This window comes from Diadema antillarum, unplaced genomic scaffold (genome assembly GCF_040938485.1).
Source record: "Diadema antillarum isolate AM-2024a unplaced genomic scaffold, OU_Dant_1.0 seq00001133_RagTag, whole genome shotgun sequence".
NCBI lineage: Eukaryota > Metazoa > Echinodermata > Echinoidea > Diadematoida > Diadematidae > Diadema > Diadema antillarum.
Genome location: NW_027271945.1, coordinates 390,787 through 416,886, shown reverse-complemented (window position 1 = coordinate 416,886; position 26,100 = coordinate 390,787). Strand labels below are relative to the sequence as shown.

General features: G+C 40.5%; 2 protein-coding genes across 2 annotated transcripts; both read right to left on the bottom strand.

Annotated features, from left to right (window-relative positions):
• Window positions 1-304: 304 nt before the first annotated feature.
• LOC139744067 (ubiquitin carboxyl-terminal hydrolase 37-like) lies at window positions 305-17,441 on the bottom strand. Its single transcript, XM_071654521.1, has 13 exons — window positions 17,437-17,441; window positions 17,133-17,285; window positions 16,051-16,179; window positions 13,331-13,457; window positions 11,740-12,029; window positions 10,301-10,423; window positions 8,721-8,888; window positions 7,402-7,506; window positions 5,985-6,102; window positions 4,076-5,363; window positions 3,167-3,232; window positions 1,673-1,782; window positions 305-1,041 (listed from the first exon to the last, which is right to left on the bottom strand). Exons 1-13 carry the CDS (start codon window positions 17,439-17,441, stop codon window positions 820-822), a joined length of 2,904 nt encoding a protein of 967 aa, XP_071510622.1. The 3' UTR covers window positions 305-819.
• Window positions 17,442-18,373: 932 nt separating this feature from the next.
• Window positions 18,374-26,100, bottom strand: LOC139744056 (uncharacterized). The gene is made up of 6 exons (XM_071654512.1): window positions 25,899-26,100; window positions 24,896-25,049; window positions 23,222-23,334; window positions 20,362-20,582; window positions 19,215-19,318; window positions 18,374-18,498 (listed from the first exon to the last, which is right to left on the bottom strand). Exons 1-6 carry the CDS (start codon window positions 26,088-26,090, stop codon window positions 18,407-18,409), a joined length of 876 nt encoding a protein of 291 aa, XP_071510613.1. The 5' UTR covers window positions 26,091-26,100; the 3' UTR covers window positions 18,374-18,406.

The following is a 26,100-nucleotide window of genomic DNA, read 5'->3' as shown; positions in this document are numbered from 1 at the left end:
CCGCTACGTATTTTCGAAAACAATTCGCATTTCGTTGTAACGGAGCACATTTCTTTTGTTTTTCTTTGTCTGTGGCGCTCGGGAAAGACTTCGTTATAACAGAAATTTCGCTATAACCGTGTTTGTTATAAGCGAATTTTTTACCATAGACTTTAATGGTGATAATTTTGGGACCAGAAGATTTACTTCATTCTAACGAAATTATAACCGTGTTCGCTGTAACGGTAGTGCACTGTATTCCATGGCTGTAAGATTAACCATTCACAAAATTTCAACAAGTCCCAATTCGTGAAAATTATACTTGCTATAGATATGGCACATACAACAGTTTGAGACAAAACAGTGGAAAGCTTCAGCTGGAAGTCACAACTCAATGAGCACTAGTAAATGCACAGGCTGTTCTTAAAAAAATTGACCTTTACATAAATATATTGCTCGACACAGAGGACATCTCTACGCAGAACCTGAATAAAAGACAAAATACCTGTTAAATTCTATACTGAAGAAGCGACTTCTTTGAAAATTGATCCAACTGATGGAGGGAGATACAGTACAGAAAGAATAGACATAATCGCATGTCAATACCAATCGGGATAGTTCCATGTATGATAAATACTGTTGCTATCAGTCTGCTAATTCCGCCTTTCCATTGGCTATTTTGCAGAGATGATAAAACACCTGAAACATATGTGTCATAATGCTCCTGCCATCCAGAGCAAGTTCTTCACACCAAAGTCATCATCTCTGACAAAGATTACTTTTCTCTCCAAATGACGACCGACAGCAGCCAAAAATGAATGAAGAAAAGGTAACAATATTTCACAAGAACTGCTTGGCAAGATAAAAGAAGATGTATCCCGTTCGCTGTCGGTCCTCCCTGAGCCGTAGCTCGTCGGTCTTCATCACGTTGGAGTCGTCGTAGCTGAGCCAGGATCTCTTCTCCGGGTCGTAGACGTCGCTGATGTAGTGGCCCGCCAGGGAGCTGCTCCCGATGTGGCTGACAATGGACACCAGGCGGTAGGGGTTCGCCAAGTGGCCGTCCTGTTTGGGGGGGGGGGGGGGGGGGCGGGGAAGAGACAAAAAAAAAAAGAGTAACCCAAGCTAAGAATGAAGGGAGACTTGGGCACTTTCCAGACAATCTCTCCACAATAAAAACAAATTGCATTGATGTTCGACAGTGTGGGAGAGACAGGAAAAGACATAAAATAAGTCTATCAGAGCTAAGTAAGCATAAAGCCAAGTTCACGATAAAACGGGGAAAAAAAAAATCATCTGACATCTTTCCCCAACAAAGACAAATTGCACTGGTGTCTGACAGTGTGTCAGAGAACAGAAAAAAAAATTTAAAGAAGTTTATCAGAGCTGTGTAAGCATACAGCCAAGCTACTGATAAAATGGAAAAAAAAAATACAGATGATTATGTGTTTCAGATACTTTGGTGACACAACATTTGCTCCTGCAAAAATTGCTCCGGTCTTTTTTCTTCAAGGACTTGGGATTAGGGTTAGGGTTGTGATAGGGTTTAAGGTTTACTTTTGATGTGAGGATTAGGATTAGGTTCAGGGTTATGATTGAGGGTAGAATTTATGTTTGGCAGAGCGAGTAGATATTTCAAGGGAGCAAAGGTCGCAGGAGCAAATGTCATGGAATCGATACTTTAGCAACACCATACCTCAGAGTTTTTTCGGAGCATCTCCTTCTCTTCCTGCGAGTAGATTGGGCTGATTTTGACTGGTTTGCTCATTTCTAACTCTCTCTCAGGTGACACTGACTGGTGGTAATCTGGGGATAGTCAAAAGGAAAACACTCAAATAACTGGTAAAAGTTACCAAGAATGCAGACGAAATAAAGTAATCAAATATATGCGACTCCTGTTTAACAAAGTCCTTGGGACTTGTAGTTTTCTTTTGTTACATCAAAATTTCATTATAGCAGAACATAAAGAGTACATACAGATATAAAGATAAAAATTTTGGGTCCAATATTCCTACTTAAATGTAATAAATTTTGTTACAACAGTGTTCATTCTAATAGGAACACACTGTAAAATTCCATGGACAAAAAGAATGATAAACTGACGATTTGGGTTGCAGCCTGAGAGAACATGGTTCATGACATCACAAGGATTAATACCTTAAGGTTATTTGCAGAAATCTGATACGCTTTACTAGGAATTTTTGTTTTTGAAGCCGAGTTTTACACTTTGTTTAAACAGGGAATAGTTGCAAAAGCTTATAAAAACTAGCAAATTCCCTTTACCAACTCCTCTTCACACAAAAGATTGCATCAAATTACAAACTTCCCAGAAACTCAAGAGCTGAAACTTCCCTGAAAGGGGCATTCCAGATGATTTTCATAATTTCACATCATGTAGTACATAAATCAATAGCTTCATGTACAGATTTGTGGAATTTATTGTGGTTCTTGAGCAGAGAAACAATACTTTGAAAAACCTGAAACAAATTACACTGAACAAGGATGATGACATACAAGTGTAGGAGGCTCACATATTTAAAAAATGTAGCAGTGTAATTCCATTACAATACCGCTTGCTTGTGAGTTCACCTGTGTATAATCTATGCATGCCTTCTTCTTTTGTTCTGCTAACTTGAGCCCCAACTCGTGCATTCTTATGGTGACCCTGTCATGTCATCACCCTTGTTCATTGCAATTTGTTATAAATTTTGAAAATATTCTTATTGATCACCCCAATTATCATAAATTCTGAAACTCTGTCCTCAGTATAACTAATACAAAAGCTGTAGTTGTTCAAATGTAAACATCTGAAACTCATCAGGTGGTCTCCTTTAAAGGGATCGTATAGTTTTGGTTGAGACCTAATTTCAGGTTTCTAACATCTTTTGGTGAGATAATGTGAAACCTCTTATGAAATATGAAAAACATGAGATATCCAAAACAGAGCGACTCTAATAAGTGTGGGACTCATCTTTTATTACGATCGCTTTGTTTTACTTTGTGTTTGGATGTTTCAGTCATTCCAAACCCGATTTTCATCAAATAAACTTTGAATTTCTCTTAAAATGGTATGCTCTGTACTATTTCATAAGTGCTTTCTTGGTATCTCGCAAAAAGTTAAAAGCCCAATTCTCATCTCCACCAATACTGTACCATCCCCAAGAGAACGGCTCCAAGCACCCAATCTCACCTTGAAGGCTCATTTCTTGCGCCTTCAGCAACTCGGCTGCCTCCCGGTCCTCAATAGCCTTAGCTTCTGCAAGAGTGATAACATTGACAAACCTCAAACTTGCACCTCTAAACAAAGGCTGTCAAGACTTGACACAAAAACAGAATTACTACTGTATACGCCAAATATTTCGTGAGGTTTTTATTTTCGTGAATTTCCCCGAGTCAGGTGCTATTCGCGAAATTAAAGACACATGAGACTAAAAACTCTGATCCCGATATGAATGTGACGCACACGTATACATTTCTCCGTTCAGTACATACTCCACGATCGCGAATTTAACCACTCCCGAAATTGTCGGGAAGTCCCGATTTACGAAAATTTAGACTTGCTGAATATATGGCGTAAACAGTATATGCAACACATGTCGATCATGCTGACAAACTGCACGAAAGTAGCAACTGCTTTTGAGTTCTTTCCATAATTCTGAATGACCTGATCCAAAGAAAAAGATTACATTGGAGAATGAAGAAATAGTGAACAATCACTTTTCTCTGCAATTCATTTAATACTCATTAATTGACTAAAATTGTACGGTGCAAGCCCTTTGCAACGACAGCACTAAATCATTACTGTGACAAACCTGGGAACCTAAATCTAGACCTAGCAAATATCGCACTATGCTTTACCCTTTCAGCATATTAAAATTGCCCCTATATGCTGTTATTTCTGCTGACTGCTTCATTCATTCATTCAAGTGTATGGCACAATGTGCCTGGTTGATACCGTTTGCTGCATATGGCTAGTGATGACAGCTCATAATGAATACCTGCACTTTACAGTAGTACAACTTGACAATGTGCTGAGATATCAGTTCTGAAGATTACTGAGGGGGGCATGACCCAGTAAAGAAGGAAATAAATTACGCACCTTGCATGCTGAGCTCAGTGGCTCTCCGTATATCCTCGTCTTCCTTCGCCTTCATCTCCTCATAGCTCAGCGTTCTGTTCATCTCTTGCTCATCTCCCCTACGTGAGTCATCGCCGAGATCGAGGTCCACAGTGCCTCCATCGTCGCAAGAGAGCAAGGGCTTTCTCCTGCCCTCGTCCCTGGGGTTGATGATAACCTCATCCTTGGATGGTGTCTCAGAGGACCGCGACTGAAAGACAGTTCTTCTGCACTCGTTCTTCTTCCACATGCTTGAGCCTCCGTACACCTCAGAGGAATGTTCCTGGCTGGTCGTCGAAAAGTGTTCTTGATCATCCCGCGGGTCACTTTTAACTGTGCTCCTCCACGTGTTGGAACCACTGTGATCAGAGTTTTCAGAGTCTTCCAGCTGGTGCTCACCATTCCACCTGTCATCTGAATTTGCAAGAGCAGTATCTTTCTTCATCTCGCTCTTGGTGGTATCTTTTGTTGCATGTGTTCGAGGACCAGAGAATCTCCCATCAGCCCTTTGCTTCTGAAGGCTTGGGGACGTGGGATTTGAATCTGTGTTCCAAAGTTTAGGGCACGATGGATCATCTCCTTGCGGTTTCTGTAGTGTGAAGGCCAAGGGCTGATCTTCCTCAATGTCCATTGGCTCTTCTATTACGGAATCCTGGTGGTCCTTACCCTCAACCCTTGCTCCTCCTAAGAGTCCAGTCCTCGTTGGTACAACATGACCACTCCCTGGCACATGGCATTCCCAGGCAACTGCTCCCTCTTCTCTCCCACTCTCAAGCCCCTCGTTGGTCTGATGCCACTTCTTTCTGTGGAGCATTCTCCTGGAAGAGAAAACCCTCTTGTCCATTACCTCTCCATCCTCCCTCGCACCTCCTAGAAGACCAACTTCACCTACCGGTTGGCACACACCCTTCTTGATTCCAGAGTGTCCATCAATCACCCTCTGGGACTCCTCCTCCTCGGAACATCTCCTGCTCAGCTCCATTGCCCACTGCAGCTTCTCGTCTTCGTTGATGGCCAGCAAGCCTGGTGGCAAATCGTCGTCGGTGTCGCTGCCACTGTCCTCACCGATGCCCCTGGCTCCCCCTTCAAGCACCCTACTGGATGCCTGGAACTCCGCCTCGCTTGTGTTGAGTGCCTCGATGAGCTCCTCCTCAGTGGGCTCTTCTTGACCCCTGACCTCTCGCCCCATCCTGGAGGCTGCTTCCTGTCTGCTGAGCTCCAAGGCATATGCCATCTGCTGGTCCTCATCCATCTCCTCCAGTTGTTGGTCCTTGGAACGAGTAAATAAGAAAGACACGCAAAGGAATTTAAATAAGATATTGATAGCTGACTTTAACCGTTTCTGTGCCAGGGATTTCGGACAGTGTGTACAACACTGTGGGGTTTTCTGTACCTATCGTTACCAAAGGCACACCAAGGGTTGACAGCCCTGTCACTGTGATTCAATGTGCTTCAGAATTTGAAACTAATCCTATGTAACATTCCAGCGTTCCAACATAATAAATTCAAACTTTAAATTTACTCCAGTATAGAAAGGGCTTAAAGTATGGTGCTCTGGTGACTAATGGAATTTTCTGAACATTCACTTTCACATGTTACATGCAACAAAATAATTTTTGAACAACATATCATCAGAATCACAGAATATACACGTAGCAATTTAGTTGTCGAGTAATCTCAGATATTCCATTTAATCACTTTCCACAAAGCACCAGGCATTTTCTTATACACACATTTTCACTGTCCCCAGGAGCTTGCTGGATGTAATATGCTGCCAAGATGCTTCCTAGCCAAGTAAATCCAACGAAATTCGCAAAAATAATTCATGGTTTAAAAGTACATAAAAGAACATGGACTGCTGCTAGTCGTATGACTAATGTGGTAACACTACCTTTTGTGGTTCCTGCTTGAAGTCCGGCTCAAAGCGACTGATGAAGTGACTAGTTTCCTTCTTCGGGGAGACAGAATACGCTGGGTTCCATTTGAACTTGAAGCGACCGGAAGGGGAGCTGGAATTCAAAGGGCATCAGAAATTATAAGTCTTGTGTGTGACAAGTGTTAAAGACTCTTTCACTTTCCAGTAAAATAAGTGGGCAGCTGGGGTGGGGCATGGCAAGGCACAAATGGTGGAAGGACTTTTTCTTTTAGCTCAGTTTTCAAGATGACAATAAGCCCAGTATTTCACACATAATGTGCAGCTACACACACAAATCTTGTTGGCATTATTAAGATGCCAGAAGTAATGAGACCATGGACTTAGAAGCCTAAAGTCACAAAGGCAGTAGACATGAAATTAATGGCTTAGATTCAATTCAAGGACAAAAACATGTACAAAATAGGCGTACCTTGCACACATGCATGTTAGCATGTGTTCATAATTCAATGGCTATTGGCCTACCTGATGTGCCGTGAGTTTTTACGGTATTTGCAAAATTCATGTGAATTCCATACTGTATGTTTAAATCAGACAAGCTATCAGAGTCATCTTGCAAATCTTTTTTCAGACTAACACAAACCAACATTTTAAACAGGACAACTAACATTAATCATGCTATGAGAAATGATGGTGGGGTGGCAGAAAGAAATGATTAGACACATGTTTGCAAATTTTGGGGATTACTTGTGACGTCAATGCTGATGACTGAAATGCTATTGTCATTTTCTGTTCCTCTGCTACATTCTACACATCTTAGATAACATCACTGTTACTGCTACTAGAATGAATAATCCCCTCTCCATCCCCCATCCCCAAAGCCCCTATCTCCTGACAGCTCTAAACCAATTTCCTCGAAGGGTGGCAACTGTCAAGTTCCTGCTCTAAAACCTTTTGAGTGATGACTAACCAACACAGTTACCAGATCATATGGCAGTCTGTACTAATATAAGGTTTAACAAGGAAGGAGCATTGTCACTTTCAAGACTCATAGAATATCACTGGGAAAGGAAAATTTTGCCCTGCTACTTCAAGTAGAAACTTTGTACACTCAGCTTTGGAAACAAGAACTCATGCCATCCCTTGTAAAATGTTGACAGTCAGTGGAATTCATACCATGAAAGTTTGGCTTTACAAGACCAAGCACATTAAAATCAAACATCAGGGCCCGATTTCATAAAAAAGTTATGATAGCAACCCTTGCTGGAATGACAATTGCTATGGACATGGCAAGAATCCAGCTTCCTGATTGGCTGTTGCATTTGGAAGTTGCCATTCCATTTAGAGTTGCTATCCTAGCATCTTACATAAAATGGGGCGCAGATATAAAAAAAAAGCATCTGAATATCTTCTTTCACCTGCAAAATGAGCTCACCTGTTATCATAGTCGAGTTTCTTCTTTATCGCGGCACTGCCTGGGCCTCCAAATTTTGGTGATGGTAACGGTGACTTGGTGTTCTCCTTCAAGGGGGAGAGGGGCCTGATAAAAACACACCAAAAAAAAAGTCTCTAAAAAAAGTTCTTACAGTCACTCACATCATACCTGACCATACCTACCATGTCTGACAACATGGTCCAGTCCCCATCACACACATCCTTAGATTAAAAATCAAATGTCAGTATCAAAGAAAAGTGTTATGTACCAGATTTGTTTGTTTGTTTGTGTTTTGTTTTGTTTTGTTGGGTTTTGTTAGTTTGTTTGTTTGTTTGTTTGTTTGTTTGTTTGTTTGTTTGTTTGTTTGTTTGTTTGTTTGTTTGTTTGTTTGTTTTGGGGGGAGGGGGGTTTAAACATTTTATGCCAGACAGCTCAAAAGTTTTTTTTAACACACCAAACCTCATTTGAGTCATTTCAAATTTAGTAGCATTTTAGCTGAAACCAATCTAATAACTTCATGTATTTGACTCTAATTACATAAAATCACCATTTTCCTTTCAAGCTTCACAATCCACCAACTATCATTCTTCCAATGTACACTTTGAAGCTTTACAATAAGCAAAAGTAGGGATACTAGTACGGAAACTATATATATGTCAACGAAAGTTACAAACTCCCAAAAGACAACAAAATATTTGGGAAGTGTCCCATCCCCACCCTCTTTAAACCTATATCACTGTTAACCCAATAACAGCAAGCTTGCTTTTAAGTAGGATCCTCTATATTTCTTTTTATTAATAGCATTTATACAGGTACATAGAGCCAAACTTATGAAGATTGACCACCATGTTTTATAATTATGTTTACATTTAAGTGCATCCCAGCCGGACATTGTGATTCACTTCATTTTACCATATTTCGTGTACATTCCTTCATTGAGAAATATGAAAATGAATTGAATTGAATTGAATTGAATTGAATTGAATTGAATTGAATTGAATTGAAATGAATTGAACTGAATTGAATTGAATTGAAGTGAATTGAATTGAATTGAAGTGAATTGAAATGAATTGAACTGAATTGAATTGAATTGAAGTGAATTGAATTGAATTGAATTGAATTGAAGTGAATTGAATAGTCATGACTGCCATCAAGAATAGAGAGATTCACACCACCACCAGCAACAGTCCCACAGGTTTTTTACCCCATTCAGGTGGGGACCCTCTTCTCATACACCCTCTTCTCATACACCCTCTTCCTAAACAATCACAGTAGAGGACCACCACCGACTAATTCCGTGCAACTCTCTGAAGACTTACACGGGTGGGGCGAGAGCCGTGGCTGTCCTTGCTGGAGGCGGGAAGGTGTTCTTCAGGGTGTGCCACCCCAGGGTCAGGTATCGGGGAATCCCCACACAGCGCCTCAGTTTGCCATTGGCCAATGCCTCCGTGTCAAAGGTGTAGCGTTTGAGATGCAGCACCAGCACCCTGAATCAATGAGTGGACACAGAGATGCATTGATTAGTGGTGGCTTCTTGAGTTTCTTTGTCTTTACACTTCGGGGTACTGCCAATATGCAAAGCACCAGTATATAGGTCTGCCAATGTGGAATGGCTCGGTAGCATTGTCGGTTCCAGTTGTCTAGCTTGCAGCTTCATCCACAAACTGTTTTCCTCAGTTTAAATCTAGCATAACTGTACGACAGTGTACAGATTTTCAATTTGACTGATTTGTGGCCATTATAGTCATGGGTTGAAACTGCGATGTTGCGATATGTTGGCCACATGAAAGTTAGCACCTGGGCCCCATTTCATAAAGAGTTGATTTGATGACAACTCTGTGCTGGAATGACAATTGTCATGGTAACAACAAGAATACAGCTTCCTGATTGGCTGTTTGCTGTGGGAAGTTGTCATCCCAGCAAGAGTTGTCATCTTAACATCTTTTATGAAATGGGGCCTTGGTTGTAGAAATAATTAAAAATACCCCTGGATGAAAGACATGATCTGGGTTGGTTGGATGGCTAGCTCTCTCCCACGAACAGTGCTTCTTACCCAACTCATTCCGGTCACATGCTGGTCTGGCGAGCAAGACGCAGCCCAGATTGGATCAAATTTTGCTACAAAGCCATCCCACAACGCATGTGAAACAGGGCTCGTCGAGGAGGCACTTTTCTGCTTATTGGCGGTACCCTGAATTATCACATACTTTGGTTCATGACTGCTTCTGACCACTACAGTTTGTGAACAACCTAAATGTAGCATCAGAAAGCACCTGAGTGTGAAATATCTTTCCATTGGTTCTTACTCTAACCATCCCTTTCCAGGAAAAGAAATTTCATCCTGATGTGATGAATTTGAAATTGAATGCCCCCAGACAGATGCCTAACATTAACTATAAGATTTAGCATCATATTCACTTTTGCTCGCTACATCGGAGAAATTTACTTCAATACCTTGTAAATTTCCTTTGATTTCTGAACAAATTTGCCATGAAGGCTTACGAGGCTCTAAAAATTGATAACTTGGTGAATTCACCTTTACAACTTGACAAATTTTTCTTGAAAAATTTTCAACAATAACTTCATGATTTTAAGCTTCATATCCTATCTGTTGAGGACGAGTTCCGAGCATACTGTGGCAGGTGTCATTGGGAAATGTGTGTTGTAGCAAAATCAGTCCGTCCTCAATGGGTTGAGGAGAACAAGAAAAAGTTAGCATAGTACCTTTCTAAAACTCCTGTGGTAACTTTGCAGATTTGACATGGTAACTTAGTGACTGAACATTGGCAAAATGAAAATGTAAATTTGGTATCTTGGTAATTCTAACTTGGTAACTTAGTCAATGAACCATGACAACTTGGTTATTTATCTTTGGGTGCTGAGCGAACTCTGAATTTACCTTGGCAACTTGGTGAATTTATGTGCAATGACTGCCTCCTTGGAGCTGCACTTGGCACAGGCGTACTCCAACTTCTCAGACGCAAAGAAGCTATCCAGCGCTGTCTGTAGTGTGAAAGTTTCGCTGCAGAGCAAAGGCATGGCAAAAGAATTTAAAGTCAATCACCAGAGAGCCAAGAATGCATGGAAAAATGTGACAATAACTGAAAAATTAAAACATCTTAGCTAGCATTTATGTGAATAGCAGATATCATAGTTGTAAAAAGCTTAAGTGTGAAAGTTTCGCTGTAAAGCAAAGCCATGACCAAAGACTAAGTCCATCATCAGAGGACCAAGAATGCATGGAAAAATGTTGACTGACCCAAACTGAGAAAGTATAACATCTTAGCTTGGGATCATGTGAATACCAGAAACTGTACAACAAGATTTTTTTGTGAATTGGAGCCAGTGGCCTTTTTCATGGCATGAAATTCTTGCCAATTGCCACTGGCATTCAATGCATAGTGCAGACAAGAACCTTTGTATGCATTTAAATTTCGCAAATCTAGACTCTCGCGGTATTCGCCAAATTAAAATGCACGCAAAAATTTCTGGTTTTAAAGTAACCAAGTTGCCTTCATCAATTCCTGATACCTGTAAACAGGCAAACCTATTTACCCCTTCTGCGCATAGAGGCTTCTTGCAACATCAACCTTTACTCAACGGAGGAGGCAGTAATTTTCACTAAAATTCTCTTGGTCTCACACAAAGAGATTCTGTATCTATGGAGATTGAACTGCACATAGGGGTGATACAAGAAAGATGTGAACAGCCAAACATGTGTACACATTTTAAAACATGAGACCCCCCAACATACACATACACACACACACACACACACACACACACACACACACACACACACACACACACACACACACACACACACACACACACACACACACACACACACACACACACACACACACACACACACACACACACACACACACACACACACACACACACACAATCAGCCTTGGTTATTCCATGCTTTCCAAGAGGGGTGGCTAAAGATGGCGCAAGAGGTGAGGGTTGACAGGTAACACACCTTTTTTGCACAGTATTCGCTACAATTTTTACAGGATCAACATGCATCATTTTCATCCAGTCATTAAAAAACAGAAACCAGGGCAGGCAGGAGCCTAAAATTGAGCCAAAGCGGGGCATGAGTTTTCAATTCGAGCAGAATCTTTGTCAGAGGCAAAATGACAAACATAACAGGGGGGCATTTCATGAAGCATTTTGGTCGGATATTTTTCTGACAAACTGTTACAAGCTACTGAAATCCTTGCATCTGATTGGATAAGAGCAAATTTGTCTGACAAAGTTGTCGCACAAAATGCTTTATGAAATGCCCCCCTGGTCAGCTGACACGCATGTTCCGTTTCTTTTACTCACTTGTTTCTAGGCAGGTCGAGAGACAGATCATTGAATGTCTCCTTCTTGGTCACTTCCTCTCCACATCCCTGGCACAGAATGGAATGGACCACTTCCATCTCAAAGTTCTGACTGACAGCACACACAAACTTGAGGCAGCTCCCTTCCTCTTTGGCCGGCACCACTTGGCATGGGGGAGAGGTAGCCTCCTTGGTCTCGTCGAGGACATCTCTCGCCTTCTTCGGATTGCACACTTTGTCGACATCCTCCTTGAGTTGATCCAAACACTGGCACAGAAACTCGTGTGCATCCTGCAAAATGAAAACATTTGCTCCTTTATCAGTTGTGATGCTACCACTTATCACATACATGTAATGAGCTACATGAAATCCTAGATAGAGGTTGAACGCAATTTGCTGGTCACAGTTTCCATGCCATGGAACAAATCATATCTGATGCAATTTCTGAGAGACTACCCAGTGCATACAGAGCAAGAAGACCTCTGAAATACTTATTGCACTGCACAAAGTATAGGGCATGATACAGCAGATACGCGATCGCTGATTATAGACAGAAGTAAAATGATGTATTTGGCATGGCATTGTTTACCGTATACGCCATATATTTCGCGAGTCTCAATTTTCGCGAATCTCAATTTTCGCGAATCGGGAATTCCCAAAGATTTCGCGAGTAGTTAAATTCGCGATCGCGGAGTCCTGTACTGAACGGAGAAGTGTACACACGCACGTCACATTCACATCGGGATCAGAGTCAATATTTTCGCGTGTCTTTAATTTCGCGAATAAATTAAGTGTGACACAACGTAAGTCTGTGGGCATAGTGGTGGCACAAAATGGGCTACCATAGAAAGATTCAAGTTGAAGGTACAAATGTATTCTTTGTCATGGTATTCTGAACAACCTATTTTCATGATATTACATGTGAATGTCGTTTTAAATACATGTATAACGTTCAGTCAGGAGGGACGGAAGTGCTATGATGGGGGAGATTACAGGTCAACAGTCTTCTTCTTGGATATTTATTACCTCCTACAATAGCATCGCAAACTGTTTGGAAGGAAGCTCTATTATATCAAACAGTAACAGTAACATAATTACTGGTCAGTGATTGTTCATAATGCAATAATGCGACTAATTCAGCAAAGAACAGAATTTTTCATATGGCAGGCAGTGACATCATGTCGGCTCACGTAATTCAGGAATTTGACTTGATGTCAACGGGGCTCGAATGAAGAATAATATCTTGGGGAAAATATAACTCTCACAGGCATGTCAAGTGTTATATTTCACCTCTAAAAAGGCAATAATCATGTAATATTCCCCCCTCAGCCAAACATTATCAATACATATCATCCCTTTTGAACAAGTATCACATACCGTAAAAGCAGAAATTTTCACAGGAAACTTTTGAAAATTTCACAAGGAGCCAAGATTCACAAAAGTTATAAGCTCATGAAAGTTTTTTGTCTACCCAATGCATCGAATGCCTGTGGCAATTTGCATAAAAAGTTGCATGCCACAAAAAAGGCTATCAGCCCCAAATAAAAGTTTCATGCCGTGCCTGTTTCTGGTTTAACATTATCTGTACTCACATGTTGCATGCATCCAGAAAATCTTGTCGCCGTTGCTGAGATGGCGGCCTTCACCCTCTGCAGCTGTACCTCAATCTCAGTGCTTCCTTTTCCTCTCTCCTTGACAAAGAGCAAGCGGCTAAGAGCTCTAGTAAAATATACAGCAAACAGGATAGATCAGGGGGGTGTTTCATCAAGTTAGTCAGCGCTGACAAGTTGTCAGTCTCTGACAATCACCATGGTAACAGTCAGTGACCAGAACACATCAGCCAATTAAAACCAAGGATTTTGCTGAAATTGTCAGCGCTGAGCGCTGACTAAATTGATGAAACACCCCCCCAGAACACTTAAGTTTCAAGATCATGGCAAATTAAGGCTTCTGGTACCTTGTATAAAGCATTCCATCATCAAAGGATATTGCTACGACTATCAAAAGATTTTACGTCACTGATTTATGTTTCCCAAACAGATTTAAAGCTAGATAATGCCTACGTCAACACTTCGTGGCAGAGGCATAAAAAGCACTCACAGAGCGCAGACCTCCACCAAGCACCTCATTTCCACTCATACACACATGCTGAATATCGCCAAATTTCCCAACGATAAAGAAGCCAGGTTGTTCATCTCATCAGCTTCTTGCATGGTGGTGGCTCAAGCAGAGCATGCAGTGTAGTTCGTGTATTCAAGCCTCATATTAGGTATGCACAGCTAGAACTCCCAAGTTCATTGACCCTATTTGCCAGAAGATTTCAAAAATCCTTCAAAAATTCATTAAATTCCCAGATCACTACCAAAATTTAATAATCTGTTCCTTGTGTCATTATCAACTTTTCCTGCAAGTTTCATCCAAATTCTTTCACACCTTATTATGCACACAGACAAAAAAAAAAAAAGAACACCGATAAAAGCATAACCTTCTTGGCAAAGGTAATACTGACAACAAATACTTCTCCTAACATACTAGCATTGCAATTACTAGTACAGTACTCTCCGCATAATCGGGTAGGCTCGGGCAGATCGTTTCTTACCCGATTAGGCGGAGTACCCGATTAACAGAAGAACATGTCTTATTCACAGTTGACACATACAATGTGTGTATGTACATTGTACATGCATTGTACACTCCACCAAACACCTACACTGTATGCTTGAACACGCATGTTTGTACGGCACATTATACATAGGCCCCTACCTTACACTTGCTGAGTCACGAGCAATAATTTACACTCTTTTTACGGACAAATATATCTTCAGAAAACTCATGTTTAATCACTCCCCAAATGATCGGTCTCCTTTGCAAATTAAAGAGAATACGATTACCTGTGGAAAATTTGACATTCATAATTTCTTAAAGTGTTTTATCTGCGATAAAATGTGGGTAGAAGTTATATCACATGAAAATTATTTACCCATCTATGCGGAGAGGCACCCCGATTATCAGGTATATTTAATGTGCATTGGAACTGATTTCGACATTACTGCCCAATTAAACGGAGTACCCATTTAAGCGATGCCCGATTGCGCGGAGAGTACTGTACTGGTTACTTTTTTCTTATTATTTCTTCCTGGGATGATTTGATCTCATTATAAGCAGTTTTTGAAGAAAACAGTTTAAGAAGTCCCTCTGGACATTTGAGTGTTTTCTCTTTTGCAATTTTGATGACAATGACAAAGCTATTGAGTGCAAAACTAACACCTCACAAAAATGTCCAATTAATTTCTGTTTTGGAAAGTTATCTATCCATGAAAATATTCGTGCTTACAGTACCGGTATGCTGGGCGCTGAGACACTTGACAGATGGCTTTAAACGAAACGTTGTATCATAAGGAACCAACCAATGACAATTGTATATTATTATGAGTGCATACGTGCATTGTAGAATACCAACTTTTTCCTAAGTCGGAAATTTTCATATCTTCCTAGGATTCATCCTCATTTGCATAGTTTCTCAGTTTCATATTAAAGGACAAGTTCACCTTCATAAACATAAGGATTGAGAGAATGTAGCAATATTAGTAGAACACATCATTGAAAGTTTGAGGAAAATTGGACAATCCATTCAAAAGTTATGAATTTTTGAAGTTTTTGTGCAGTAACCGCTGGATGAGAAGACTACTGCAGTGTGTGAATAACTTAGATGTCACATGCGTACAACAATATAAGGAAAATATAAAGAGAATTTCACAAAATTTCATCTTTTGCAAAAAGTACTCATTCCCCCGACTCGTTACCGACAAATGTTATGGGTAATATTATTCCCCCTGCCTTTAGAAAGAGTCAAGTCAAGTGCTCTTTTATTATGCGAAAAAAGTGAAAATATGTTGAATTTTCTTTACATTTTCTTTATACTGTTGTATGCATATGACTCACAAGCTGTAGTAGTCTCCTCATCCAGCGGTTCCAACACAAAAATTTTAAAAATTCATAACTTTTGCATCGATTGTCCAATTTTCCTCAAACTTTCACTAATGTGTTCTACTAATATTGTTGCATTCTCTCAATCCTTATGTTTATGAAGGTGAACTTGTCCTTTAAGTTTAGAAAAAAGGTTAGGAAGAAAGTTGGGAGGAAATTTAGGAAGATTTTCAGAATACCACTGAGGAAAAATTCCTGACTTAGGAAAAAAAATCCTAACTTAAGAAGGATTTTAGAATATCACCCATGGCCTTTACCACTCAGCCACAGCAGCCCCATCTAATCAAGGCACAGCTTGCCATACGATAGAAGAGAAACACCTTACCTGTAGAGGCTTGTTTTGGGCACCGAGCGGATGAGGTCTACGTTCTGTAGGTCCCGGATGAAACACTGAAGGCCCAAAAGCGACTGCAGGATGGCATTCATATAACAGGTGTTGCCCAGATTGGAAAACCTGTGAGGTACATTAACCACATTAATGGTATACATGTAGATTTACCCTACCTTTGCTTCATCATGACACTTTGCTTCACCATAACACCGTTTCATGAACGTTGTCAGTCTCTGACAATTTCAGTTAGTAAAATCCTTGGTTTTAATTGGCTGAGAAGCTCTGGTCACTGACTGTTAGTAGGGTGATTGTCAGAGACTGACAACTTGTCAGGGCTGACAACTTTTATGAAACGGTGCCCAGGTATGCAGCTTCTACTCTAAAATTTTATACTCAACCCATGAAGGGGGCTTGACTTGCCATGGTCACAGCATAGCAAGGCCAATTTCAATTTGTCCTGAGTGTTATATTAAAAACTGAATCAACCTCGATTTATGCTGGCTTTTGTTTGAAAACTCACAAATTAACATGGGAAGGAAAATTTAGCATTTCTTTCCATATTACAAGGTAAACATTTGAGGTGGAAGTCATGTTTGCACAAACATATTAACAAATAAGCACCAGTACAAGTATGAAACCTGCAAGACTGAATTCTTGGAAACATCAGCAGGGCAGTTTCCTTATACGAGAAGCGTTAAAGGCATGATCATACCAAATAATTTTTACACTGCGTACCCAGAACTTCAGCAGAAGAATTAAGTATTTCAGCAAAACTCATAATCAAACAGGATGACAGTCTACTGTAAAAGTGGAAATTTTCACGGTGTTGAAATTTTCGTGCATTTCGCGCAACCAGAAACTAGTGTGAAAATAAAAGCACGCGAACATTTTTTCTTGCCATGGGTTCCAGTAGCTGACGGCTTGATTCCGCGGAATTAAAAATGCGTGAAACTCTTCTTACTCGGCCGATCGTGAAAATATCCTCTTTTACAGTACTTCCATGGACATCATCTAAAACTGCATGTTTTCCATTCAAATCGCATGAACAAATCTGGCAAACCGACAATACTGCTCACCCTTGCAGATTCAGCCTAGCGGTATCTGAGTTGCTTGCCCTCTTCCAGGAGTTGAAGCTGAAGGTCCTGTGGAGTGGCTTCGTCGAGTTGTCATCGTTCGAGAGTGACAAGAGTCCGGGGGTCTTCTTCTTAGCCGAACTTTCAGCAGGGTGTCTTTCGAGAAACGTGGGAAGATCGGGGAAAATGGAATGAGTGCAATAAATGCCCCATAGAGGCCCCTTTACAAAAAGATCAGAAATTGGCAAAAGTTGTATGAATGTCGTAGCAGCGTGTTGTGTGCTTTGCAGGTTGTTGTAGACATAACCTCATCTTTCAGCACTAAGCTGTTCCTACTAGCATAATATCTAGTATACAAATAGTGAATGGTCACGAGTGCATTGGTACAAGATTTCGCACGAGGTGAAAGATAGAGGCAATCTATTCAACGAGGCATAGTCGAGTTGAATAGTGTGCCTCATCTTTCACCGAGCGCGAAATTTGGTTCCAGTGCAAGAGTAAAGACCATACACTATTTGTTTTATGCAACACCTCGAACGTCAACTGATTTGGTACTCACAGATTCTTGAATTTAGCACAGAAATGGCAACCATTTTCCGTGAAAGACGACTGAGTAGCCTCACAGTCGCAGTCACTGTGTATGTACATGTACAGAATATGCGAAACGAAGTTGTTTACAAAAATGAGTGACAATGGAACTTTTCACTAAATGTCAAGTGATGGGCAATCGACCAATCGGATAGCTACATTGTACATTCTAAATAGGTGTTGTTTAACATTTTATTAATGCCAGGCCAAACTCAATACTACATTGCTGTTGCTGTGTTGTTTCATTTCTTGTTAAAATTGTCTATATCTTTTTTTATTTCTTATCTCATCATCATCAGATGAGAAACTTGCAAATAAGAAACTTGGCAGGCCATAACAAGAAGGGGTAAACGCAGCAAAACGCGACAACTTGTCTGTAACAACACTTGGAGACAGTCTGTCGTGAGACGTGACGAGAAATATGTATGTGTAGACTAGCCTGACCAGACGTCATGAGAAAGATGACCGACAGCTAAAATGTTCACTTGAGTGAGGGCTGGAACAAATACGACTTACTAGATCACAGAGGGGAAAAAAAGGGAGAATATCTCTCCTATGCTCATGGCGCACAACGTTTTGTGCACGCGGGGCTGTCATGGGCGCCGGGAACATGAATCATCTTTACCACCAGCAGCACTGCTGCATGTAAATTGCGCCTCTGCTAAAACTTGGCTCTAGTTTTTTTAGACTCACATGGACATAATATCACTGGCTCCATATCCTGCCATCTGCTTGCTACGATTGTAGAAGTTCACGGACACCGACATCGCAGGATTGGGCCCTGAAACAAGACAACACAAAGCAAAACAAAAATTGGCATACATTGAGCTATACATTGCTCTGGGAAGTTTTGTGTCTGGCTTTGATTTGTGCGTAACTTGAAACATACAAATTAGGAATCTCTTTCACTTTTGTCAATGTCCTCTATAACACCCTCTTCACATAGTCTTGTTGGGTGTTCACTTCTTTAGCTGTCATCCTCCTTTACAATGACCCACATTCTGTCTGAAATCACTGTACAGTCATATCGTGTTGATGAAGGTTTTACTTCTTCAACAATTCATATAGTGAACATTCTCACAACATCTTGCATAGTTTGCATTATTTTTGATTACTGAGTATGTAAACTTGAAGAATGGAATCAGTGTCACCAAATTTTCTTGAAAATCATGTACCTGTGTGATCAGTGTCAACATACATGTAGATATGTAGACGTAGGGCTGCTATTAAAACACTTTTGATATGCCACAAATATAACAAACGAAATATCTTTTTAAATCTGATTGTCCAATATTGTTCGCAGTTGTAGAGATTTACATGACTAAACCTTACTTGCATTCATGTTTAGACATATCATTCTCAGCATCGATAAACAAGATTTACACACATTTGTACGATGATAATCTATGGTGGGATTACAACATGCAAGTGAAGCTTTTGACCAGCGGTTTATCCAAGAAGAGGCTTTAAAGAAGAAGCTCAAATGTGGAATCTCACCTTTCCTTTTCTGCTCGTCCCTCTGTCGGTGCTTTTCCTCAAAACACTCCATGAAGATTGAGCCTCCCCCTTTTTTTCTCATCTGAAGCACACTCTGCTTCTCACTATTGTCAAACACAACAAGACACAGGACTTATTGATGTACGCATTTGTGAATTACACAATCTTCCTTTGGAACGGACTTCTTCCACACACAAGGAGTGATCTATTACTGGACACTTGAAAGTCAAATCGAAGTTACATTTGTTCAAATTATCATACAATAAGATCATATTTTTGTGCTACCTCAAGTTGTTTCTGGTGTTAGTTAATTCATTCTTGAAATTATACTGTGCTCTGAGCAAAAAATCAAGGGTGACAAAGTGCTTCACAAATAGTCATTATCACTGTTATCTGTATTCTTCGGGTGAATATTTAGAGCATGTTTGTTCTATTACATGTCAAAACTCCATGATTAAGAATTTCCTCTTTTATTTTTTCTTCTTCTCAAGGCCCGATCACATAAAATCAGCAGTTAGCAATGAGATAATGACTACTTAATAATCTTATGCATACATTATTTACTATCAGCTACTGAAAAACAATTGTTTGATCAAATTGAATTCATTGTTGAGTATGAAGAAGCACAAAGTGTGCATAAAAAATTGTGCAACCACACAAGTATACTGTTCATAAAGGTAGAGGTAAGGCACATGAATAGTTTGATGTTTGTTCTGATGTTTGTTTTGTTTGATAATTTTTTTTTGTTGTTGATTAATGTTCTACATATATCATTCTTCGTCAATTGCACAATATCTTTCACTCTAATGACAATGTTGTTCCGGCATCATGAGAAAAATAGTGAAACAACATTTGCTCCTGCGACAGTTGCTCCAGTCTTATTTTCTCCAAGGACTTAGGGTTAGGGTTGTTATAGGGTTTTAGGTTTAGTTTGATGTGAGGATTAGGATTAGGATTAGGGCTATGGTTATGTTTGTGGGTAGAATTTACATTTGGCTAAGCGTGCAAATATTCATGGGAGCAAGTGTCGTCGGAGCAAATGTCTTGGAACTGAGAAAAACATAACTCATGAGGAAACAGATAGTAGGGGTAAGTTTTGTCCACTTTTCTGGTACGGGTAATTTTCCACTTTTCAGGCACCACTCACCAGGTTGGTTGGTTCTCCTTGTCCACCTGATCGCTGAACAGCATTGAAGCGCCAAGATTCTCTTCGTCACTACCGTCGCTTTCAATGGTGGTGTCATCGTCCGGGGCTCTCCGTTTGCGGGACAGGCGGGGCGAGAACGGGTTCGGTCTCCGCGGGGTCGAGGTCTTCGTCCCCACTCGTGGACTGTCCCCCGAGTCCCTCCGCTGCACTCTCTTTGGTGTCTGAAAGGAAGATACGTGAGGTGACACATAGACAAATCGGTGATGAAAGGGTGATTGGACGGAGTCCCACGCATCCACTGAGCAGCCAACCCAGCTCCCCACTCACATGGTCATCTGTAACACATGCTCAATTCGGGAGAAAATTATTTTCGTTCAGTATTTTTTCACAAAACATTTTTAATCTGGGGTACTACAATGTAGTTTTCAAATCTCTTCCAAACAACCCTGAGTGATGAAAAGTGCAGTGTGAAGTATTACTTCTCTCTAATATTCAGCATGAGAAAGTCCCGAAAGATAATGTGAAATTGTGGACACTCTTCACCTCAGCACTCTTCCTTCATTTTTAATAGGGGTATTTAAGTTTGCTAGCTTCCCTTCCAAAAACCTGTGATAGGGGGCAATTTTGCAGGCCTCCCATCCAAAAACCTGTGAGAGGGGGTAATTTTTAAGGCTTCTCTACCAAAAGCCTGTGATAGGGGGTCAAATCCTACCCCATTTCAATCCTCAAAGGGGGTATCTCTAGGAATCTAGAACAAGCACCTGTGTATGGTTGACCACCAGAATGTGTGTGTGTGTGTGGGGGGGGGGGGGGGGGGTGGGGGTGGGGGTATCCAAGCATATCAAAGGATTCTTGACAACATAAGAGGAGAGAGAAGTTACAATGACAATGTACTCACAAGAAAGCATTACTCTACCATAAATGTCTACAACCAAATTCTACTTATTCAAATTCATGAAATTCTTCCGTCGAGATGTTTTCGTTGCAACTGATTGACAAATTGCCCTACGTCAACGTAGGGCAATTTGTCAATCAGTTGCAAATTCTACTTGCCTGAGTGAAACATGTACTATCAATACAGGACAATGATCATAGGTACATGTATGTAAGTGGACTCAGGTTATGGTTACTTTGAAAAACAGCATTTTTCCCCCTTTCAGTAGCATAAAGTTAATTATGAATGTAATGCTAACATATTCAAACAGATAGCTTTAAAAACTAGTAAAGCACTCCGAGAGCGTAGACCTCAGCCAAGCAGCTACTTTCCACCTAAGGGATCTTGCTCTTCCATAGAGTACAGTGATTTCCACCCATACAATGCATGCTGAAAAATCGCCCGATTTCCCAATATAGAAGCCTTTGTTACGTCATAAACTCTCATCTGCGCGACGCGACTCGCCCCAGCAGATCTAGAGCACGCACTTTATTGCGCATATATGAAAACCTCAAAAATGCACAGCTTGAACTCCCAAGTTCATTGACCCTACCTGCCAAAATATCAAAAATCCTTCATAAAATCCATAAAAATTTCTGGATCACTATCCAAATTTGATCATCTGTTCCTTGTGTCATTTTCAACATTTCCTGCAAGTTTAATCCAAATCAGTGTGCAACTTATTTTGCACACAGACAAACAAACAAACAAACAGTAACGAAAACATACATGTAACTTCCTCCCTTGGCGGAGGTACTGAAATAGCTGCATTTCATGTCACAACACATCTTATCTTTTGTGTTTAAATCTCATCCCTTTTGTCTCATCTTAATGTGTTATTTATGAGTTTGTACATGTATAATTCTCTGAAGGAAGAATATAGGGTCCAAGTCAGAGCAACCAAAGTGTTACACATTCCCTTGACTTGTAACTGGTGTATGGTGAGGTAATTTAATTCCCCCTGCTTTATGAAAAAGGCAAGTCACATTGTTATTTAATGAGGCAAGAAAAGTGAAAATATGTTGAATTTTCTTTAGATTTTCTTAATATCACTCTACACATACATCACAAACTGTAGTAGTCTTCTCTTTCAGCGACGGCAATTCTGAAACTTCAAAAATTCATAACTTTTGAAAGGATTGTCCGATTCATTTTCCTCAAACTTTCACTGATGTGTTCTGATAATATTTTACTGCATTCACTAAATCCACATATATACATGAAGATGAACCTGTCCTTTACGTTTCATTAACCATTAAAGGACAAGTTCACCTTCCTACACATGTGGGTTGAGTGAATGCAGCAATATTAGTAGAACACATCAGCGAGAGCTTGAGCAAAATCAGACAATCCATTAAAAAGTTATGAATTTTTGAAGTTTCTGCTCAGTCAAGGCTGGATGAAAAGACTACTATAGCTTGTGATGTCACATGAGTACAACAATATAAAGAAAGAATAAAGACAATTCAACATATTTCCATTTCTCTCGCATAACAAAAGAACACTTGACTTCTCTCTTTCAGAAGGCGGGGGAATAATACTACCCTTAACATACGTCAGTAGTAAGTCGAATAAATGTGCATTTTATTCAAAAAGTAAAGTTTTGTTAGATTCTCTTTTTATTTTCCTTATATAGTTGTACGCATGTGACATCATACTCTGTAGTAGTCTTCTCTTCCAGCAGTGACTGTGCAGATACTTGAAATATTCGTAACTTTTGAACGGATTGTCCAATTTTCCTCAAACTTTCACTGATGTGTTCTACTAAATATTGCTGCATTCTCTCAATCCTTATGTATACGAAGGTGAACTTGTCCTTTAAGGAAGGTAGCACAAACAAGCAAACCATACCTAGTCCAGTAAAGTACACTACAGAAGGTGAACACCACAAATTTGGTCACAAACTGTGCGGCAATAAAAGCTTACTGTGGTGTCATTCCTTGGCGACATTCTAACCGTCTTGGCTTGAGGAGATCGGCTTGGCGGAGATATCATCTGATTCTGGCAGTTCTGTCCGTAAAGCTGTCTTCCGGGTTTGGCTATGGGACAAAAGACATAAATGATTGAATGAGAAATTACAGCAGAAGGGAACTTTTGGAGGGAAGGAAAATCTCCTCTGAGAAAAAAAAAAACAAGAGACCCGCGGGTCTAGCGTTCACCTGAGTATCGCAAGCTCACTTACACGCAGTCACTAATCTAAATTACATACAGCTCTACCAAAATTTGACCAGGCATTCTCGAGTAGAAGATGAACATGTACAATTAGGGCCCAAATTCGGACCCCCCGCCCTACTCATAGTATAAATTTTAGCTCTATCAATTCTGGTTCTAGAGAAGAACACTTTTTAAAAGATTCTTTAATTTGGGGGGATTGCGGGGGGAGCATGGCGCCCATTTTAACAAATTGAGATCCTAACCCCCTAGGGATGCTACTTGTACCTGCCAAGTTTGGTGAACATCCATCATGAGGTTTTCACGACGAAGATGAAAATGTAAAATTTAGGCCCCAATTTGGACCTCCCCACCCCTCTCCCCTGCCCGCAAGTGGGGCACCCCTGGATCTGCTATCAAACAAACTTGAAACTACATGTACAGTCACTAATGTACTAACTCATAGTATTAACTTAGCTCTATCACTTCTGATTCTAGAGAATACTTTTAAAGATTCCTTAATTTTGGATTTAAATTAGGCTCAGGTGAGCTAAAAACCTTCCTAACATTCTTTGCATGCAATTGAGGATGACATCCCTATAATCTTCTAAAACAAGGACTACCCAACTGAAAAACTGTGAAGACATAGTGAAAGTATGCTCATCCTCCCCAACACATGATGAGGGTGTCAGGAGCTAGCTCAATGCGACAACTCGGCCATTCAAGGCGGTGAAGTCTTCTTGCCTAGTGCTACGCTATCATCTCTCGGGACCAATGGATGGCAACCTGGGGCTAGCAAGCCTACTTTATCTATGACTGAGGTGCAGAAAATCTCGTCACAAATTTGACTGTGACAATTTTTTTTCTCTGCTTCCTTTCCCATTCCCCCCTCCCCTTTTTTTTTTGAAGTCCTAAACATAGAATCTGCCTCAGATATCCTTGTAGCAAGAATCTATTTGAGCTAGCTTCTTGGTCTGAGAAAGAGCCATAATTCACTTTTCCTACATCATCCACTTTTTCGTATTTTTTTCCTTACTTTGCGTTACATTACATACATTGTATACATAGACCTACATGCACATGTACAATTAATGCTTTGTTTTGCACAAAATCACCTTCAGTGTTAAATGTAGATGTAGGATTTTTATTTTCATTTTCATAAATAAGCTCCTACATCAATTTCCTTATCAATGTTTAATTACCTCTTTACCTTATTTCAAAATAAAAATTGCAAAATAAATTCATATTCCGAAAGTTGCATTGGCAGCATTCTACAATGACAATGTTATTTCTATGCCTCAGAATGTATTAGTGTGTGAAATTAACTGATGACTAGTAAATGTTCAGCTCTAATTCTCTTCTCTGCATAAACTTTAAGCAGTGGGAAGTCTATTACATTGTAATTTTCAAACTCTATCTGCCCTTAGAATCACATTTCGCTTAACAAACCTTGTTTGGAGACATTGTCAATGACTTCGGACAGCTTTGACAGGGCAACCGTCGGGGCGTGGTTGATGTGAACCATAGAGCCATCCCTCAGCGCTATGACCAGCCGAGACGGGTTGGTCTGCGTGTAAGTCTTGCTTTTCACATTGTTGAACAGCTGAGATAGGAGGAATGAGGGATATGCAATGAAACTTACCACTCTTTATCAAAAAACATAGTATGAATGGTCGTGTTGAGACAAGATTAGAGTTTAAACTGCATTGATGGCTTTGATGCTTTCTAGCACTCAAAGTACTAGCAGACAAGGCATGGGAATGGAAGCCAGGCCAATGTTGGCATGGGGGTGGGGGCAGCCCCCCCCCCCCCCCCCCCCACACACACACACACACACACATACACACACACACACACTTTTTTTTCTGGCTCTGGAAAAAAAGAAGAAAAGAAATAATTACAAAATAACAAAATGCATAGGGGACTCCATGTATAATTGACCCCCACCCCACCCCCATTGGCCTGTAGCCCCCCCCCCCCAAAAAAAAAAAAAATGTTGCATGGCTCCTGACATTTTCATTTTTTTCTTGCTTGAGTAATCATCCCTGTTTCCGCCTGCTTGCTTATTTGTGCCAGGGGCAGAGTCTTATCGTTTAAAGAGCATCAGGTGTGCTTAGTCCCACTTATGAACAAAAACAGGAGTTACTCACAAGTGTTACTCACAAGCGTTATACCATGGTATGGGAGGTGAGAGTAATCTTGCACCTGATTATTGACTGGGTCTTTTCATTAACGACTGAAACGGCCCCTGCCGCAAACAGTTACTCTAGAATCTATTCTTAATTGACATTACAGTGCGTTGCATCATACATGTATTGACATTGTAAGTAACGTGGAGGGCTGACTTCTTCACGTGTAAGAATTGAAACCACAGCAAGACATTCAAGTTGAAGAAATCAGCTACGTAGCCAGAAGTCAAAAGACAGAGACAGCCAGCCCAGAGCTTACCTACCTTGAAAGATTTGGGAGGTCCCACTTTGTATTCGACGATCAGAACGCAATGACCATCTCTCCCTTCTGCAACGACGATTTTTCCGTCTTTCCATCGCGGCATGCTATTATCCAAACTCGAGTGTTTGACTTGGCTCCCTGCACCACCGGCGGAGCAAATGACGAACGGCAACTGGTCTCGTACATTCGGCATGACTACTGTG

Coding starts and splice junctions, on each gene's coding strand:
- LOC139744067 (XM_071654521.1), bottom strand. Junction 7,507..8,720: donor ACGGCTCTCGCCCCACCCGT/GTAAGTCTTCAG, acceptor TGTTTTTATCAG/GCCCCTCTCCCCCTTGAAGG. Junction 6,103..7,401: donor AAACTCGACTATGATAACAG/GTGAGCTCATTT, acceptor TTTGAATTCCAG/CTCCCCTTCCGGTCGCTTCA.
- LOC139744056 (XM_071654512.1), bottom strand. CDS start 26,090: ATGCCGAATGTACGAGACCAGTTGCCGTTCGTCATTTGCTCCGCCGGT. Junction 20,583..23,221: donor CGCCAAGGAATGACACCACA/GTAAGCTTTTAT, acceptor TCTTCCTTTCAG/ACACCAAAGAGAGTGCAGCG. Junction 19,319..20,361: donor AAGGAGAACCAACCAACCTG/GTGAGTGGTGCC, acceptor GTTTGACAATAG/TGAGAAGCAGAGTGTGCTTC.